The sequence below is a fragment of the Mirounga angustirostris genome, unplaced genomic scaffold, assembly GCF_029215605.1.
Source record: "Mirounga angustirostris isolate CCGP_5_RB_7025 unplaced genomic scaffold, mMirAng1.0.hap1 SCAF_11, whole genome shotgun sequence".
Taxonomy (NCBI): domain Eukaryota; kingdom Metazoa; phylum Chordata; class Mammalia; order Carnivora; family Phocidae; genus Mirounga; species Mirounga angustirostris.
Window position 1 is genome coordinate 112,155,219 of NW_026991719.1, and position 17,817 is coordinate 112,173,035.

A 17,817-nucleotide genomic window follows, 5' to 3' on the forward strand; every position below is an offset into this window, starting at 1 on the left:
AGTTAGAACTACCAGACTTGTAATACATATACCAAAGTTAATCTCTTTATTTTGACAAATACACCAAAACTACGTAAGATGTTAAAATTAGGGCAAACTGGGTGTAGGATATATAGGAGCTCTATGCTATCTTTGCAACTTTTCTGTAAATTTAAAATCATCCCCCCCAAAAGTTCATTTTTTTAAAAAGTGCTCAGCATTAGTCATCAGAGAAATGCAAATTAAAATCTCAATGTGATACCACCCCACCCACCCACTAAAATGGGTAAAATGAAACAGATCAACAGCAGCCAATGTTGGAAAGCAACCAGAACACGCATAAATTGCTAGGAGGGCATAAAATGGCACACTCTCGCAACACTATTCAGCAGTGTAAAAATTAAACATATATAGGGCGCCTGGGTGGCTCAGTTGGTTAAGCGACTGCCTTCGGCTCAGGTCATGATCCTGGAGTCCCTGGATCGAGTCCCGCATCGGGCTCCCTGCTCGGCAGGGAGTCTGCTTCTCCCTCTGACCCTCCTCCCTCCCTCTCATGCTCTCTGTCTCTCATTCTCTCTCTCTCAAATAAAAATCTTTAAAAAAGAAAAAAAAAAAATTAAACATATATAGTCTACCATATTACCTCATCAATTCCACTCCAAATTTTATCCAAAATAAATGAACTATATGCCCAAGACTGGACAATATTCATAGCAACATTATTTCTAAGAGCCCCAAACTGGAAGTCCAGATGTCCAGCAAAACAGATGGACTATATATACACTGTAAACTATACACTAGAATTCTCTGCACCAAAAAGGTACGAATACAACTACATGGATCAATCTCAAAAACATGCTGAACGCAGCTAGACACAAAGTACACTGATAGAAGATTTAATTCATATGAAGCCCTAAAATATGCACATCTACCCTGCAACAAAAGAAATCAGGTCAATTTTCTCTGGGCCTGGGAGAAGAGACACTGACTGGTAAGGGGCACAAGGAACTTTTTGGAGGGAAATATTCTGCCTATTGATAAATGGGTTATACAACTCTTCTCCAAGACTGATGAAACTGAACACAAGATCTGTGTGCATTTCACTATAAATTTTTTTTAAAGATTATTTATTTATTAGAGAGTGAGCAGGAGAGAAACAGCATGAGAGGGGAGAGGGTCAGAGGGAGAAGCAGGCTCCCCGCTGAGCCAGGAGCCTGATGTGGGACTCGATCCCAGGACCCTGGGATCATGACCTGAGCCGAAGGCAGTCGCTTAACCAACTGAGCCACCCAGGCGCCCTCACTATAAATTTTTTTAAAAAATGGAAATGCCACTCATTCATCAGATACATAAATTTAAACAATGAGATACAACGTGCCCACCAGAATGGCTACATTTAAAAGTACCAAGTACTGATAAGGGCACTGAGTAACCTCAATTCAGAGTGGGTATTAAGTTAAATGTTACAACTTTGGAAAAATGGCAACTTACTATAAAACTAAGTATCTATCCTATGATCCAGCAATTCCAAACAGAAGTGTTTTCATCTAATCACACACAGACTTATATATTAGAGCATTCACAGAAACTTTATTCATAACAGCCAAGAGCTGGAAAAGGTCCAGGTCTCTATCAATAGGTAAACTGTACCATGCTTATACTTGGCAATGTTAAGAACTACAGATACACGTGGCAGAATCTTAAAAGCATTTTGCTAAAAAAAAAACAAAACACTTTTTGCAAGGCTCCACTTTTAGGATTACATTTAGCTGCTCCAGAATAGACAGAACTAGTCTACATCTTTGCAAAAGCAGGGCAAGAATTTTCTAGGAAGACGTCATAAGGTAACTTTGCTTGGGTGTTAGCAATGTTCTCTATCTTGATAGTACGTCTTGCCAAATTTCATGGTACACCGATTTAAACATTTCAAAGTTTAACATTCATCTTCAAAATCTGTAAATATTGAGCTCATTGATACAGGTGTTTTTAGGGAAGCACATTGATGTGTGCAACTTAATTGATGAGAAGGACTGGCTTTTCTAGAGTAACTGCTGTGGAAGTAAGAAACTTAAATTTACAGGACAATACCTAGGGCTTTATTCTGCCATCCTAATGTTCAACAGACATTTCTCATGTGATTACTTCTCAACTGGCTAAATAACCCAAATACCAAGTTTTAGGTGCAGATGAATTTAATGCATGTAATGGGTACCCCTAGAATGGAGGCTGCCCCCGTGGTCTGGCCCATGTCATAAATCTAAACCTGTCAAGATGTTTGGATGCACTCAGAGGAAAACTCACACACCCAACAATCCAACTCAGCTTCACCTTCTATCGGACCTCATAGCCAATCAATGCCTTTCTGCACCACCCCTTCCAATGCTCTGATACTCATTCATGACCCCAACCCCCCCCCCACCAGAAGCGGAGACTCCACCAGGCCCTGAACTCCATGGGTTGTCTTCCTTTGAATAAAGGACAAAGGTCACTGAACTTTTAGTTTTAACAGTATACCAGGAGTCAAATGCACACAGAACAGTGGACAAAAGCAGAGAATGTTGTCAATACACAAGTATACTGTTCATATGGTGCTGAGTTTAACAGCACTGCTGAAGGCCCAAATTAGGATTCACTACCAAGCTGAGCTAAAATGGACCGGTTTTCCCCCAAGAGTTAAGCAGAAGCACCAGAGTACATCTTTGGTCTTTCAACTTCTAGTTCTTTGAAGTCACTGCTCCCATTTACCCACTTAGGGATAAAGATTAAATGCCATCACCTCAATTACCTGGATACCTACACCTGAAGCTCACTCCCCTAATAAAGGGGGCCTAGTCACGAAACAGGCCACCTTGGTTGACTATGTTCCATGGCAACTGCTCCAAAGTGAAGTGCATGAGAAGTAGAGTTTGTGGGAGGGGGACAGGTGGACAGCATATTGAAAAGCCTGAAGTCCTTATTACAAAAAAACAAAAAGAACCCAGGGGCCACAAAAAATGCATGTTAAGTTTTATTAAGTTTCAAATACAAAACATTCCAAAAAGAGAAAAGTGATCTATAATATCTAAGTCCTATATTCAACTACCAGTTAAACAAAACATTCTTTATCATTCTTTTTTACAACCAGTATAAAGCCGGAAGAATCAAGACGGATTCTTTTTCCAATGGGGGAGTAAGTCTGCTGGGTCAGTAAACTATTTGCCAAACAGCGAATGGTCATTTAGGTATGCTTAATTTGAATTTAGTATTCATGTTTACTATGATTAATTTCTATGTTCTACACTATTTTCAAGATATCTAAATAAAATCTCCAGAGCCAAAAAGTCATCAGAAGCATAATCCCAAGTAGCTTACATTACAGGAGGACTGAGGAAGACAGCTATGTTAAGTGCAACAACTACTTAAATTTGGTCAATACCCTCATCATGGTCTGTGATTAGAAGAGCCTGTCCAATGACGATTACAAATTTTTGGACTATTTCTCACAGTTGTGAAGATTAAACACGATAGCACTGATTTTACTATGAAAAAAATCTCGGAAGTTTTTGTACTTAGTTCTTCTAACCCAACAACTCAAATCCAGTCCCTTTGAGAACATTAGCTTTATATACTATCGACTCTAGTCTCCAACATGACTGGTTTCCATGACAGGTGGTGGGGGTAAAGCAGGCTTACAAACAGTACAGTGAAAAAAAAGTCAAGTGGCCCAATGGTTTCCAGTTCTTCAAGTGTGCTTTCAATCATTTCAGCTATGTTTCCAGTTACTTTCGTCTCCAGACGCTACTCCTCCCTTCGCTTTATAGCTGAACCCTACTTCTGGATAAACTATACCAAATGTTCCACTTGCTGAAACATCAAACAGTTTAATGGATAGAGAGTTACCACTCATCATGCCTTTCATTTTTCTACTTCAAATTTCTGACAGCGATAATTAGGAAGTTCTAAATTGCAGAGTTGTCCCCAGGACTTTAACAAAAGGAAAGCCAAAGCTGTAAAAATCCACATAAAGAACCACAAGAACTTACTACCTCCACTTACCAATTTCCTTAACGGCTCCCCTTTATCTGGTCAATTACTTTTTTTTTTTTTTAAAGTAACTACCACTCCCTAGTTAAGTGCTAACCAACACTGATGCCTTCCTTCCTTAGATCCACAGGAACCCCTGAAGGCAAAAATCTATTGCCTGCACCAAACCAATTCTGATGAGTACTGCTTATGCAACTGTTGTGCCTTATCGACAATCAGCATTCTTCTGCTTCAACAACTCTGTAAAATGAAAAGCATGTGATCAGATCACAAGATATTCTTTTATTCTAGAAATTACTCCCCCCCCTACCCATTCTTAAATACATACTTTATTGCTTTAACTGGCAATAGAAACATTTGCTTTAAATTGCAAGCTCTAAAACGCAACCGAAAATACTCTTACAATTCCTGTTATCACTTTAGTAATACTGAGGATTAACTAGATCATTACACCTGTTAACACTGCTACTCCAAGTGGGAACTGAGAAGCAGTGGCATCTGTTCTCCCTTTAGTCAATTTGTCAATTTGTGTTTTGTTCACATACCAAAACACAAAGTGTACAGCTCCAATCAACCACTGCTTATGGGGACTATATTAGCAAGCTTTATACATTTAAATATGAATTATAAAGGACCTTAAGAGGTACAAACTTCCAGTTACAGCATAAGTAACTCCGCTGAAAAACACAGAATACAGGGGGCGCCTGGGTGGCTTAGCCGGTTAAGCGTCTGCCTTCGGCTCAGGTCATGATCCCAGAGTCCTGGGATCGAGCCCCGCATTGGGCTCCCTGCTCCGCGGGAAGCCTGCTTCTCCCTCTCCCACTCCCCCTGCTCGTGTTCTCTCTCTGGCTGTGTCTTTCTCTGTCAAATAAATAAATAAAATCTTTAAAAAAAAAAAACACAGAATACAGGAAAAAATGCTAATATTGTATGACTGAGCCACTAATGGAAATATACCTGCTTAAAATACTTTGCCCTACATTCTAACGGGTAAGTTAACGTACCAGGTGTTACACATTACAGCACTTTATCCTAATCCACAAGTTAAGATCATACCCCTTTACAGAGAACTTACAAGTATCACAGGTATGCAAAGTGGAAAAGCTCTTACTTACACCTATAAAGGCCACAGCTTTTAAAACTTACCTTAGCATTTGATTTCTCTTGCTGCCAGCTTTATCTAGTGTGAATAAATCAGCACTCCAACCATTAATGACCAAAATCCTCAACCTGTAAAAATTAAATATGTAACTAGTTATCTCTCTTAAAGGAAAATCTTCAAAACTTGCCTACAACTGCTCTTTTCCAGAAAGAAAAGGCAAGTTCAGACTTGCAGCTTAACGTTATTTCATGTTCTACTAATTCTCAAAGTGGTGGAAGATTCACTGGCTTGGGATGGACTGGAATGGCTTAAAATGGTTAAGTTGCATGGCTTATGGATTCTCATTCTGTTCCAATGGTGCACTGCCATGTTAAATCCATAAGTTGAACGGACAAAACTTATTTGAAGGAATAAGTGCAGTGTAAGGATTTTAGTTGGAGGTCTTCAAGTTTACTATATTCAAGAGCATCTTTTTCAACTTCATGGCTGGACCTGGGTCATGCTGCCTCAGGTTTTGCTTTTTAAAGACCACTTGCAATAGATTTTCTCCATACAGTGTAGTTTCATAGAACTAAAACAAGTCAGGCATCCAACTAAATGTCAAGTTTGCAATGGCTTACAGGGGCAGAGAGTGGAACCCCAAACTTAAGCCATTTCCTATATTGACTAAAAGGCTATTTTGAAAAATGTTAAAACATATGAAGCATGTTTAAAGGTCTTCATCAAAAATACTTAAAAAAAAAAGGAAAAAAAAAAGACACCCCCCCGCCCAAGCCCCAGATTGCCATTGGTAAACAACAGCTGTATTAAGGCCTTTAAGTGTCATACATGCTTTAAAAAAAAAAAAAATCCATGTGTTGAATTTGGAGGACTTCTAATATGCTATCGAACACTTTGCTTTTCCAAAAGTTTTTTTTTTTTAATCTAGAAAGCATTTCCATTGCCATGAGGTACAGTATGTCTCACTGTACTATGAGGAAGGTAAGTGTTCAAGCTCGACTTAGACGGAAAAACTAGTTTGCTTTGCTTACCATCTTTGCTGTTTCACAGGCATTTGATGCTTTAAATCTGATGTGGAATGCTGATAGATTCACTTTTTAGAAGTCATAAGCCTTTGAGAAGTTGGAGATAACTTCATTGCTTATCTATTTTCTCCTTTGCAATCAAGCTGTTCCTTAAAAGTGAGACACTACAGAGTTGCAAAAATTTGAAACAGTAAGAGCAAGCACCGTTTGCAGCTTCATGGTTGGTTTTGGCCAAACTTTTTATTTAGTATTCTGTAGTTGCTTAACACACACTTAAATGGTCTTATTGGGGGAGGGGGAAGGGGAGGTTCTTGTAGATTCCCAAGGAAATGTCAGAAAGGCAAAATATGGCCAGCATTATCCATTTGCTTTTTTGGGTTTACTGGGTGAATAGCACTTTCCTTACATAAGCATCTGATCTCAGGTTTTTCATACTGAGAACATTGAGATTTCAGTTTGAAGACACTCTGAAATCCTAGAGTAGCATACCCCGACCACCCTCTAATAGCTAGCTTGTTTGTATAGGCAGAAGGATTCACCTCTCCATTTTAGATGGCTAGATGTTTGTGGAAGGTCTTAGAATTGCTTTGCCTCATTTACTGGGAAAAATCAGATATAGGAAGTGGCCTTTAGGGACACTTTTAACTTGAAAAATTACAACACTAGTACACAAGTCAAGTCTTAACACATTTAACATTTGCTTATTGAAAGCAATGTCATAAAGTCAAATAAGATTAAACAGGTTTTACTTTTTTTTCCCTCACAAGAACATAAAAATTATGGAAGGGGAACTTAACAGGAAATTTAAAAAAAGGTAACACAATTTTTCCTTTTAGTAGTCCTTGGGTAGTTATGACAGAAAAGGTTCCACTTTTTTGTTTGTTTCTTTGAACAGGGATTTTGGTCCAAAGTTTTGTTTGTTTTTAATATCTGCTTCTGCCTCCCCCTCTATCAGATCGGCTTCCTCCACGGCCACCACCTCTTGGTGCTCCGCGGCTTGAACTGCTGTAGGAATCACGTGGAGGAGGGTACCCCCTTTCCATAGAAGGGGGAAGCCCTCTTTCTTGTCTGCCAACCCGATCACGACCACTTGAGTAGAGATCACTTCGGCTGCTTGAGTAACTGTCTCGACTTCCACCATATCCGTCACGTGAGCTGCTGTAATCATCATAGCGACTGCTTCCACCATAAGATGGCGGGGGCCCTCGTGTAGGTGGAGCACTACGTGAGTTACCTGCAGGGTCAATGGTCAGGTAATATGGCAACACTATAAATTGTATATATACAACATTTAAATCTGAATTTACAGAATTCTTGTATTAAACGTTTACTTTCTTAAATGGGAGGTTTTAAACTCTGCCATTGCTGGCCATTAACAGGGATTTGCTCATCTGCTGAGATACGGAAATGGATGGGTTTTAATGTTTGTTTGAAAAGACTGAAGACGGTGTGTATTTCAAGAGGATATTCCAGACAGCTTGTTATTTTATAGTAGACACTCAGACACTTTCCAGTGATAAGTTGCAATTTTGAACTGTAGACTTTCCTTCATATTGCAATGGTAAACATTTGATCTTGTTAATAAAATTTTTAAATTGTATTTTCACTGTTGGGGGAAAACACATAAGGCTGCCAATTTAAGCAAGCAAAATCCCCTCCAAAGCAAGCAAACAGCCTCAAAAAAAAAAAACTCAGAAAAAACAAAAGCCCCTCACAAAACTAGGAAAAGCCCAGCTGATAAAGTTACCCCTTAAAAGCAAGCAAATATCCCTTAAAAAGCAAGCACCACACAGCCTAATAAAGTGGCTCATGAACCTAAAAACTCAAGCTGGTGATATTCAAAGACCCTCAACCAGTATCTTACCATAACTCTCATATGAATCTCTGTAGGAACCTCCACTTGGATGATCTGAATAGTCACGATCACGACCATAGCCATCTCTATCACTAAATCGAAGAGAAAAACCTGTTTAGTTACAGGGCATCAATTTTCAGAGCAATTTCATTTTTTACAGCAAGTTTGTGGCAAGCAGCAATATTACTTTACCTATAGCCTCTCGATGGGTAGTCATCACGTGAACTGGAATGACCATAATCACGGTAAGTATAATCTCTTGGTGGTGGTGCATAATCTCTTGTATCACGAGAACTTGGGTAATCTCTGCTTGAATAGCTACAAAAACAAAATTTAACTTGGTTCACACTTTTGAAAAGTTCTCCCTTCAACCTCAATTATTAGTAAGACAAACTACCACATTTGTCTGTTACCTGTCTTTAGTAGAATATCCATCATCTCTTGGGGACAAATAAACATCTCTACGAGAGGGCAGGGGTTCCCTTCGAGGTGGGCCTCCGTAACTATCTCTTCCGCGTGACACAGGAGCTTAAGGGAAAAAAAACCCATTTTTAAAATATACCCAAAATGGAAAGCTAAGATGTGCATTTACATTCAGGCAATGAAAAGCAGGGATTCAAATAAGACCGTATGGACCTAAATCAAGACGTTTCTTCTTTAAAATTTCCTACTCACAATCTTTTCAGTACTTACAATTTTATGTACCTAGATTCCCCTCTAGTCCATGAGTCAGTTTCATAAGCATCATTTTTATATTTAGAAGTTTATTTTATTTTGTTTAAGATTTTGAGAGAGCAAGAAAGAGCACAAGCAGAAGGGAGAGGAAGAGGGAGAAGCAGGCTCCCCGCTGAGCCAGGAGCCCTACATGGGGCTGGATCCTAGGACACTGGGATCATGACCTGACCTGAACGCAGAAGCTTAACAGACTGAGTCACCCAGGCCCCCCTAAGTTTTTTATTTTAAAGCATCATTTTTGAAATTCACTTATCAATCCTTTGTTATAGTGGCAAAAGATTGTTTTATAAATCCAGCATTTACCTCTTCCTCCCATTCCACTGCTGCTTCGAACTGGTCCTGAAGGGGCAGATCTTTTAGGAGGAGGACCACCACTTCGTGGTGGTGGTCCTCTTTTTACTGGAAGTGGTCCCCTGGAAGAACTCATGTTAAAATTCATGGAATAGCCACCATCATCTACATTGAAATAGAAAAGAAAAACATGTTAATTCTAGCATCAATAAGAGGTTTCTTTGCTGTATCAATGACCATTTTCTGTTCAGTTGGGGAATCTTGAGTTTTTACTTGCCCAAGACTACCAAGCATAAGGGAGTCTATACAGACTAAAAACAAAACTGAAGTGTAGTCTAAGTTGCTTCAAAGAAAAATACAAATTGTTTCATTTTTATACACTTAAAAAGTATTATCAAAAATTTTCTGAGAAAAAATTTTCTGCAAATTCTGGATAATTTTGTTGCCCATGGTTTCATTTTTTTATTATTTAAAAGTAATCTCTACAACCCAACATGGGACTCAAACTCATGCCCTGTGATCAAGAGTTGTCAGCCAGGTTCCCATCCATTGTCTTTTTTAAATACTAACTTAGGATGCCTTCTACGTTTCTCTTAAGTCATTAGGACTTTGGTAAATGAGGTGTTCGGAGTATCAAAAGCTGGAGAATTTACAACAGGACTTAACCAATGCAGACTGGCGTGGGGTTTGCGGTTCCTAAAATTCTCCAACAAGCCTGGGGTAGACTCAAGTCATTACCCATATGCCCTCCACGTGAGGGAGGTCCCCTGGTTCCTCCACTTCCTCCTCTTCCGCCTCTAAGACCTCTTGGAGGGCCTCTGCTTCTTGGAGGTGGAGGTGGTCCACGTCTACCACTTTCAAATGATGGTTTAGTGGCCTGTTCTACTTTGATGGCTTTTCCATCTAAGGACTAAAGAATACCAAAATGGTTAATCGCATCCTTATTTAAAGAGATCTTGCAGATCCATTCACTATGCATTGTGACACCAATGTGCCCTCCAAAATGAGGTTTCTAGGTAAATTTAGCTCACCAATTAATCTGAGAAAAGCGGTAAAATACAGGGTCATTTTTCCATTCAAAGTTTTTTAGAATGATACTGATCAGTTGAGTCCCAACATAAGGTGAATCCATCACACTGCTGGTCAATAAAATTTAAAAAGCCAGACAGTCAACTTGTTATCAAATGCGATAACCGAAAATAAAAGCCAAGTTACCAAGTCATCTTATGGATTCTAGATAACACACGGTCATATATAATTTTCTGAACGGAAACAATTTAATAAGAGTATAATCCACAACTTTGCAAAATTGGAAACTACAAAGGGCAAAGATAAGAGGGCTCTGGAAAGGTATACATTCAAACACAACTCAAGAACTTCCCTAGACCAGACTTCAGTAACACTGATTATGCACTAGGAAACAGTTATTGTGCAATCTCACCTTTCCATTCATGTCTCTGGCTGCATCCTTAGCATCTGCTGGGCTCTCAAAGGTGACAAAAGCAAATCCTCTCGATTTGTTGGTTTCACGATCTTTCATCAATAGAACTAAAAAAGTAGTTTGGGGGGGGGAGATAGTGTTACTCTAGTTCGAATTAAGTTAACAAAAGTGCGCCTACAAAATGTAAGCTCAGAACTTCTTAGAGGACAAAACAGTGTATCATTTCAGACGATCAACGCAATCAAATACATCATAGCTTACATTTTTTATTTTAACAGCTCCCTATATGCTTTCAGACAACTCACCTTCCACTATTCGTCCATATTTGCCAAATACTGCTTCAAGGGCTTTTTCATTTGTTTCTGTATTGAGGCCACCAATGAAAAGCTTTCCTGGGCGATCTGCTTCAACCATTTTTTCCCCCTGGTGAGAGACTGTTGAAAACGAACAGTATTACCTCCCTATAAAAAGTTCAAGTTTAGGGGACACAAGTATATTTACTGGTGTACCTTTCTTGTTTTTACTAAAATCATTTCTTCTAAACTGCAGGCACCAAAAAGTATTCGTTCCTAAGCCTCAGCAGGAAACCAATTTAAGTAGTTTAGTGACAGCGGAGTTTACATTAAACTAGTTAAAAAGGCCAATTTAACTAACACCTTCATCCTTAATCCACCTTGGCCATTTTAATTAAGTAACAGCTACTCAGCATTTAAAAAAGCAATTCTAGTTTTAATCCTATTTGTGTTCCCTTTTAAAGATTCAATTATCACATTCCCAATTACCCTAATGGTTTTTTAAAGTGTATCGCCTCATTCAAGGTCACACAGGCCAGACGCAGGTCCTCTTCCAAGAACTTTGCCTTTCCTCATTAGGATTCTCTAATCAATCTAAGCAGAAATTTAAAGTTTGAGCCAAGTTTTACCTCCTCTTCTTCACCAGCCCCCAACCCCGCCGAAAAGGTTCTTTTAGAAGAAAAACAACACAGGTTTCAGTATCGTTTCATAATAACGGAAGGTGGAAGCGCGCATCGTATCACTCAACACTCCATGACTGCAGCAGAACCCAATTAAAACCCGTCATTAAAAACCGCGTGGAAAACACAAAATGGCGACACTTGGAGTCAACCCAGAAAAACCTACACTGGTCAGGGGAGTAACTTTTGCCATCGGCAGTGGCTGGGAAAACTCAAAGGGCTTCCTCTCCAAGGCCGCCAATGAACAAGGACCCGCGTAAAAGCGCACGTGCCCATCCGTAGCGCCAGCGCCATCCCAATGCAGGTACCGCGGTGGCGCGGTCTGCCCTCGTCCCGTTCCAGCCGCGACCTCCGGCACCACCCCCGCAGGCGACAGCCAAACTTTCTCGAGAGGCACACAACGGAACGGAGCCCCCACGTCTGTTTTCCTCGGACACGCGCAGCTTTATCGAAATAGGTCGGCACCTTTCGGTTCTTAAAATGGCGCCCGCCACCCTCATCTCCAGGGAGATAATCCCAAGTTCTAACGTGGCAAGAAGGTACGAGAAACGGAAGAAGGGAAGGGTAACACGTACCGGAGGGGTGACGACGGTTCCAAGCTCCTACGAGCTCGCCGGCAGGGGCTTCGTAGCAGCTCAGCACGAGGGAGTGCCGCCGGTGCCGAGAACGGAAGAGGGAAGCCGCTAGCACTACTGCGCAACGAGGGCGAACAAAGGAGACAGCAAACTTTATACTGCCCGGGAACGAGGCTGAAGGACCCGGATGGAAACCGAGCTTAGAATTTGAAACGCAAAGGGAGGGGGAGCGGTTCCCAGTCTCCCCATTGGCTGTCTTCTCTGTCATTCACTCCTTGCTCCTCCCCTTTCCCCGGGCCCTCCGCGTTCTAGCCGGCGCCCGTTTCCAACCGTTTTCCCAGCCCCCACCCGTGCTCCACAAACCCGCGTTTTTGCTTTCCGCTAAAATGGTTCAGGGGCTAGCTACATTTAATACCGAACTGAAATTTATTGCATATTCTAGGAGGCCGGACGCGGTGCTAAACTTTATGCCCATTAACTCATTTAATTCTCAAAACGATGCGATGAAGGTAGATACTCCTAACTATGCTAATTTTGCGTAAATGGGAAACAAGTTTAGATAATAAAATACGTCTTCCCAAAATATCTTCAACAAGAATTTTTAGTGAATGGGGAAAATTCTGATAAATGAATGTCACTTAGGGAGGGGAAAAAAGTACAAAACAGCAGACAGTTATTTCATATAGAACAATTACTGAACACCTATTAATAAAAGGCAGGCTCTGGGCTTGCCTGTGAGGATACAACCCAGAACAAGCGAGACGAGGGAAAGGAGGCACTTACTTCGAAGGTAAAACTACCAAATTTGGCAAATAAAAATACAGGATGCCCAGTTAAGTTTGAATCTCAGATAAATTTTTTCAGCATACGTATGTCCCAAAATCATATACAAAAAACTTACTTGATGTTTAACTCAAATTTAGGTGGGCATTGTGTATTTTATCGGTGCCAATCTACTCGTGTTGGGGGGGATTACAAAAATTTAAAATTCTCTATTTAAAAACCAACGAAAACAATTTTAATACAAATAACAAAACAATTACATGTTGTGATTAGTGCCAGGGAGGAAGTAAACTAGGTGCTTTGGTAGACAATATATGGGAGACCAAATTTGATTTTAGATGTCACATCAGATCTGAATGGAGAAAAGAAACTAACCATGGGAAAGCTTTTCAAGAAGAGAGAGCACTAAGCAGAAAGCACAGATCAAGAGAACGAGATCCAGGGTGACAGCAATTTAAGGGGCATCAAGAGAGGGAACCAAGGAGGTAGGCAGAATCTTTGAACCCATTAAAAGATTGCAGAGGGTTAAGTGTGAAAGGAGGGATACCACTGGGGTTGGGTGAACAGACCTGGAGAGAGGGGGGCCTTGAATTAGGGTGGTGGCAGTGGAGATGGGGAGGAAGGAACAATTGTTAGGTATGTGTGGCAGGTAGTGTGGACAGAATTTGCTAATGAATCAGACGGGAAAGGGCTGGGGTAGAATTGAGGCAACAGAAGTCAGTATGGAGGACTAAGTAAATATCTGGCATAAATGGTGGTGGCCACTTACCAAAATGGTTGCAGAGAAGCAAGTTTGGGATGGAGATGTGGAGAAACTTGATGCTCAGAGTAGAGATCAGGGCTAAATTGTCGCTTACAAATGATAATACAAGAATGAGACCACCAAAAAAGAGAACACAATGGGAAAAGAAGGCCCAAGATCACACATTATTAACTAGAAAATCTGTATATGGAGAGAAGCAACTGGAAGGAAATATGCTAAAATGTTACCAGCTTATCTTCGCGAGAGTAGGATTTATTAACAATTGTTACTTTTCTTCTTCACAGTTACAATTACTCTGCCCACGGTAGCCTGGGTGTCTCAGCTGGTGAACCCTGTGCCTTTGGCTCAGGTCATGATCCCAGCATCCTGGGATGGAGTCCTGCATGGGGCTCCTTGCTCAGCGGGGAGTCTGCTTCTCCCTCTGCCTGCTGCTCCCCCCTGCTTGTGCTCTCTCTCTCTCTCCCTGGCAAATAAATAAAACCTTTAAAAAAAATTACTCTGCCCATGGTGTATTATGGTATAAGCCAGGCAGGTGGTAGTAAATGATGTTCAAGTCATGGGTAAAAACCCCAAGGAGCCTTGGAACCAGCTCTGAATTAGTAACATTACTGGAGGGAACAGTACTCAGTAGGGCAAGAATATTGGTTCCTTTATTTCCTAGCCAAATAATGACAAATAAAGCAAAAGTCCTGTCCATTTGCCTTCAGGATGAGTTATGTAAATTACCGGCTGTGGCAATAGTTGGGAATTGGCCAGGTTGGCAAAAACCACTTAAATGGCTGGCTCAGCAAGCAGTCTGCACCCCCAGGAGGAATCAAGAGAAATCCCTCACCCTGGATCAGCAGGCACTGTATTTCTGTCTCAAATCCAGACCGAGCACTACCAGATCTTCCCCTAGGCTCTGAGACTCAGCCAGGCCAACTCTACAATAAATGTCCCTGTCCCCTTGGGTCTCAAGAGGGAAATGTGCATCTATGTGGACCAGATCAGTCTGGTCTTTGCAATGAGTGCCCAGGAGTGTGTGTGTGGGGGGGGGGGGAACAGGACTTCCAAGGACAAGAAGCCAGAGTGCAAGTCAGGACAGAGGGGACAAAAGAAGAAGCTAGAGAGGGAGGGCCTACTGACTAGATCCAGGTAGCACTGAGGAGGGGAGCCTTTTTAAGAGGTGGACCGAGGTAATCAGATTCCATCTTAAAGAGATCATCACGGCTGCTGTCTGGAAACTACACTGGGGGAGGGAGGAGCCGGAAGCAGAGTATTGCTGATGTCATCCTGGAGAGGGGAGGTGGGCCAGCCCAATGTGAAGGGATCTGGCCAATGGACAGTGGGAGAAGCAGGTCTCACACAGCCCAAAAGTAATCTCTGAAACCCATCCCTCCCCCTCATGGATCCTCTAGACTTTTCCCTTTGCTGCTTTCTTTTGACTTAACTCCTTTGGATTATCATTAAGTATAGTTATATGTTCGCTTTACTATAATTTTTCCCTCCGTCCGGTTGATTCTGTCCAGATGCCATCTCAATGATTGACTGATAGACTGAGTCAAGCAATATTACTTCACCGCTAGGTATCCTTGGAATATAATCAGTGCCAAATAAATGTTGGCTGAATGACTTGCAAGCTCTTTTTGTTCTCCAAGGTACTTAGTATGAGACGGGGGGGGGGGGGGGGGGTGCATAGCGAGTATTTAATGAATACTGTAGCCTTGTCTTAAATCTCAATTTACCTGCAAAGGGCTCACATTTTTTTTTACTAAAACAAACAACAACGAAAAGCAATTAAATGATTAAGAAATAACTTCCGCTTAATTAAAAAAAACCCTTTAAAAAAAAAAGAAACTGTGATCATCAAATTAAGGCTCACTCTGAGATGAGTAAATTGAAGCTCTCCGGGCAGGCTTGCATTTTCATATGAAGGGTCCCTCTGCATCCAGTTATGCATGTTCTCCAAACGACAGAAAGATATCCTGCCACGTGTTCTAGAAACATCTGTTATCTGGTGTCCAGCAAGAAGGAAGGGAGGGAAGAATTTCATGAGATTACAGATAGGGAGACTTTCCAAACCACTTAAAGTAGCCACTGTCCAGAAGATAGCCAACTTAGCTACAATAAGCGAGGAAAAACTTTGTAAACCAAAGTGTGGCTCTGATATCTCTATAGAAACTGGCGGAAGGGATGAAGATCTAATTCTACTGGACGTTTCTCCACAATGAAGGAGAGAATGAGTTTTTACCAAACTTAATACTTGATTAAAAGGAACTGAAGTATGTCTTCAGAAATATTTCAAATGAGGGGGTGGAGAACAATGGATTTTGCAATAAATTGTGTCAAGACAATTAGGCATTTGAAGGGGGAAAAAAAATCTGGATTCACACCACACTTTTTACTCTGGAATAAATTCCAACTCAAAGATTTAAATGTAAAGGGTAGAACCATTGAAGTACTAGAAGAAAAATGGGTAGGTGCTTTTATCATCTGGTCATGAAGACCATCCATCCATTCATTTATCCACTTAGCAAATCCTTACTCAAACACGGTGTCTATTCTGTGCCAGCACTGTTTCAGGTGCTGGGAATACATCCGTGAACAAAAAGAGAAGAGTGCCTGCCGACCTGGAGCTAACATTTTAGTTACAGAGGGAAAGACAATAAACAATCGAAATCAATCAATCAGTATGTTTGAAGTTGAAAAGTGCTATGCAAGAAAAGGAAGGAGGGTCTAGAGTATGGAAAGGAAGGGTGCAAAATTGAAAGGGTGGATCAGAATTGGCTTCACTAAGGTAACATTTGTTTTTTTTTTAGGATTTTATCTATTTATTTGACAGAGAGAGAGAGAGAGCAAGAACAAGCAGGGGGAGCGGCAGGCAGAGGGAAAGGGAGAAGCAGGCTCCCAGAGGATCGGGGAGCCCAATGTGGGGCTCGATCCCAGGACCCCGGGATCATGACCCGAGCTGAAGGCAGACACCCAACCGACTGAGACACCCAGGCGGCCCACTAAGGTAACATTTGAAGCAAAGATAAAAGAAGGAGTAAACCCTGTGGATATCTGGGCGGAAAGTGTGTCAGAAAGACTGAAACCTACCTGCCATGTTCTAAGAACCGCAAGAAGGCCAGTATTGCTGAAACCAAGTGAAGGAGCACAAGAGTAGGAAGAGAGGATTCTAAGTAGCAGAGGGGCCAGATCCTGTAGATGTTAGTAGACAGTGGTGAAGCCTTTACCTTTGTTAGGAAAAATAATTTTCCTTCTAGCCTTCTAAATTCTTGGCTGAGGACACATTCCCTCACCCCATAATAAAAGACAGATGAACCAGAGAAAAACAAGGTTAATAACATGTATATCTCTAATCTGCTTGGGAAAGACCCAGGAAATCTGAATAACTCTCTGAAATGGCCCTAGCCATCATCTTAAGTAGCATCTTCAGCTAACAACAAAAGAAAAATGTTGGGGATGGGGGAGTCCGTTATGGGAGGGGAGCAGGCGATGTACAGGAAACAAGGGTAAGGTTGTTATGCAGATTTAAGTCATTACCTTCTCCATTGATAAGAGTTTCTAGAGATTTAGAGTCACCCTCTTCCTCGTCCACAGAGGGAGACACCCTAACGAATGGATAGTCCCTTATAAATGTTAATATGTCCTACGAAAAGGCAACTTCTACTTGGGTTTTTAGAGCTTCTCCTGAGTTTGGAGTTCTTAAAAAATAATCATCTTAAAATAACCCTTTTGCCAAAGAGGCATATTTGGGGGTGGCAAATTCTGCTCCTTCACCTTTTACTGGGATTGAAATCAAGAGCCACTGGTGAGCCGCGAGCAGAGGAGTGACTTACCTGTCTTACCTCCTAACAGTATCACATTGGCTGCTCTGTCCAGGATGCACTGTAGAGAGTGAGGGTGAAAGCAGGGAGACCAATGCGAAGACTATTATGATAGGGCCTGGGATGGAGGAGACAGCAGTGGAGGTGGTGAGAAGTTACTATGTTCTGGATATATTTTGAAGGTTGAAGCAAAAGGACTTTCTGACACAAAATCCAGATGGCATGAATGAAAAGACTGATTGATTGGACTGCAAGAGCATTCATTCATTCTCAAACGTCTTTGACGGGCTCATTCTTTCCCAGTAGGTCTTTAAATATTGGAGTTTCTTCAGTCTTGTTGCTAGACCCTCTCGTCTTTTCATTCTATTCTCACTCCTTAGGCAATCGTATCCATTACCCAAGTGTCCACTACAATAAATACCCTTCCATCTCCTGGATTTATATTTCCACACCAGATCTCTCA

At 41.2% G+C, this 17,817-nt stretch overlaps 1 protein-coding gene and 1 non-coding gene across 2 annotated transcripts; both read right to left on the minus strand.

Annotated features, from left to right (window-relative positions):
- Positions 1-2,973: 2,973 nt before the first annotated feature.
- Positions 2,974-12,167, minus strand: RBMX (RNA binding motif protein X-linked). The gene is made up of 11 exons (XM_045883274.2): positions 12,000-12,167; positions 10,757-10,885; positions 10,452-10,558; positions 9,749-9,920; positions 9,023-9,175; positions 8,398-8,512; positions 8,177-8,302; positions 7,994-8,076; positions 6,136-7,363; positions 5,149-5,232; positions 2,974-4,242 (listed from the first exon to the last, which is right to left on the minus strand). The coding sequence occupies exons 2-9, from the start codon at positions 10,863-10,865 to the stop codon at positions 7,053-7,055; spliced, it is 1,176 nt and encodes a 391-aa protein (XP_045739230.1). The 5' UTR covers positions 10,866-10,885; positions 12,000-12,167; the 3' UTR covers positions 2,974-4,242; positions 5,149-5,232; positions 6,136-7,052.
- Positions 10,637-10,708, minus strand: LOC123851680 (small nucleolar RNA SNORD61). The gene has a single exon (XR_006792672.1). It is a non-coding gene; the product is annotated as a small nucleolar RNA SNORD61 (small nucleolar RNA).
- Positions 12,168-17,817: the final 5,650 nt, after the last annotated feature.

Coding starts and splice junctions, on each gene's coding strand:
- RBMX (XM_045883274.2), bottom strand. CDS start 10,865: ATGGTTGAAGCAGATCGCCCAGGAAAGCTTTTCATTGGTGGCCTCAAT. Junction 9,921..10,451: donor CCAGAGACATGAATGGAAAG/GTGAGATTGCAC, acceptor GGTATTCTTTAG/TCCTTAGATGGAAAAGCCAT. Junction 8,303..8,397: donor GGATATTCTACTAAAGACAG/GTAACAGACAAA, acceptor TTGTTTTTGTAG/CTATTCAAGCAGAGATTACC.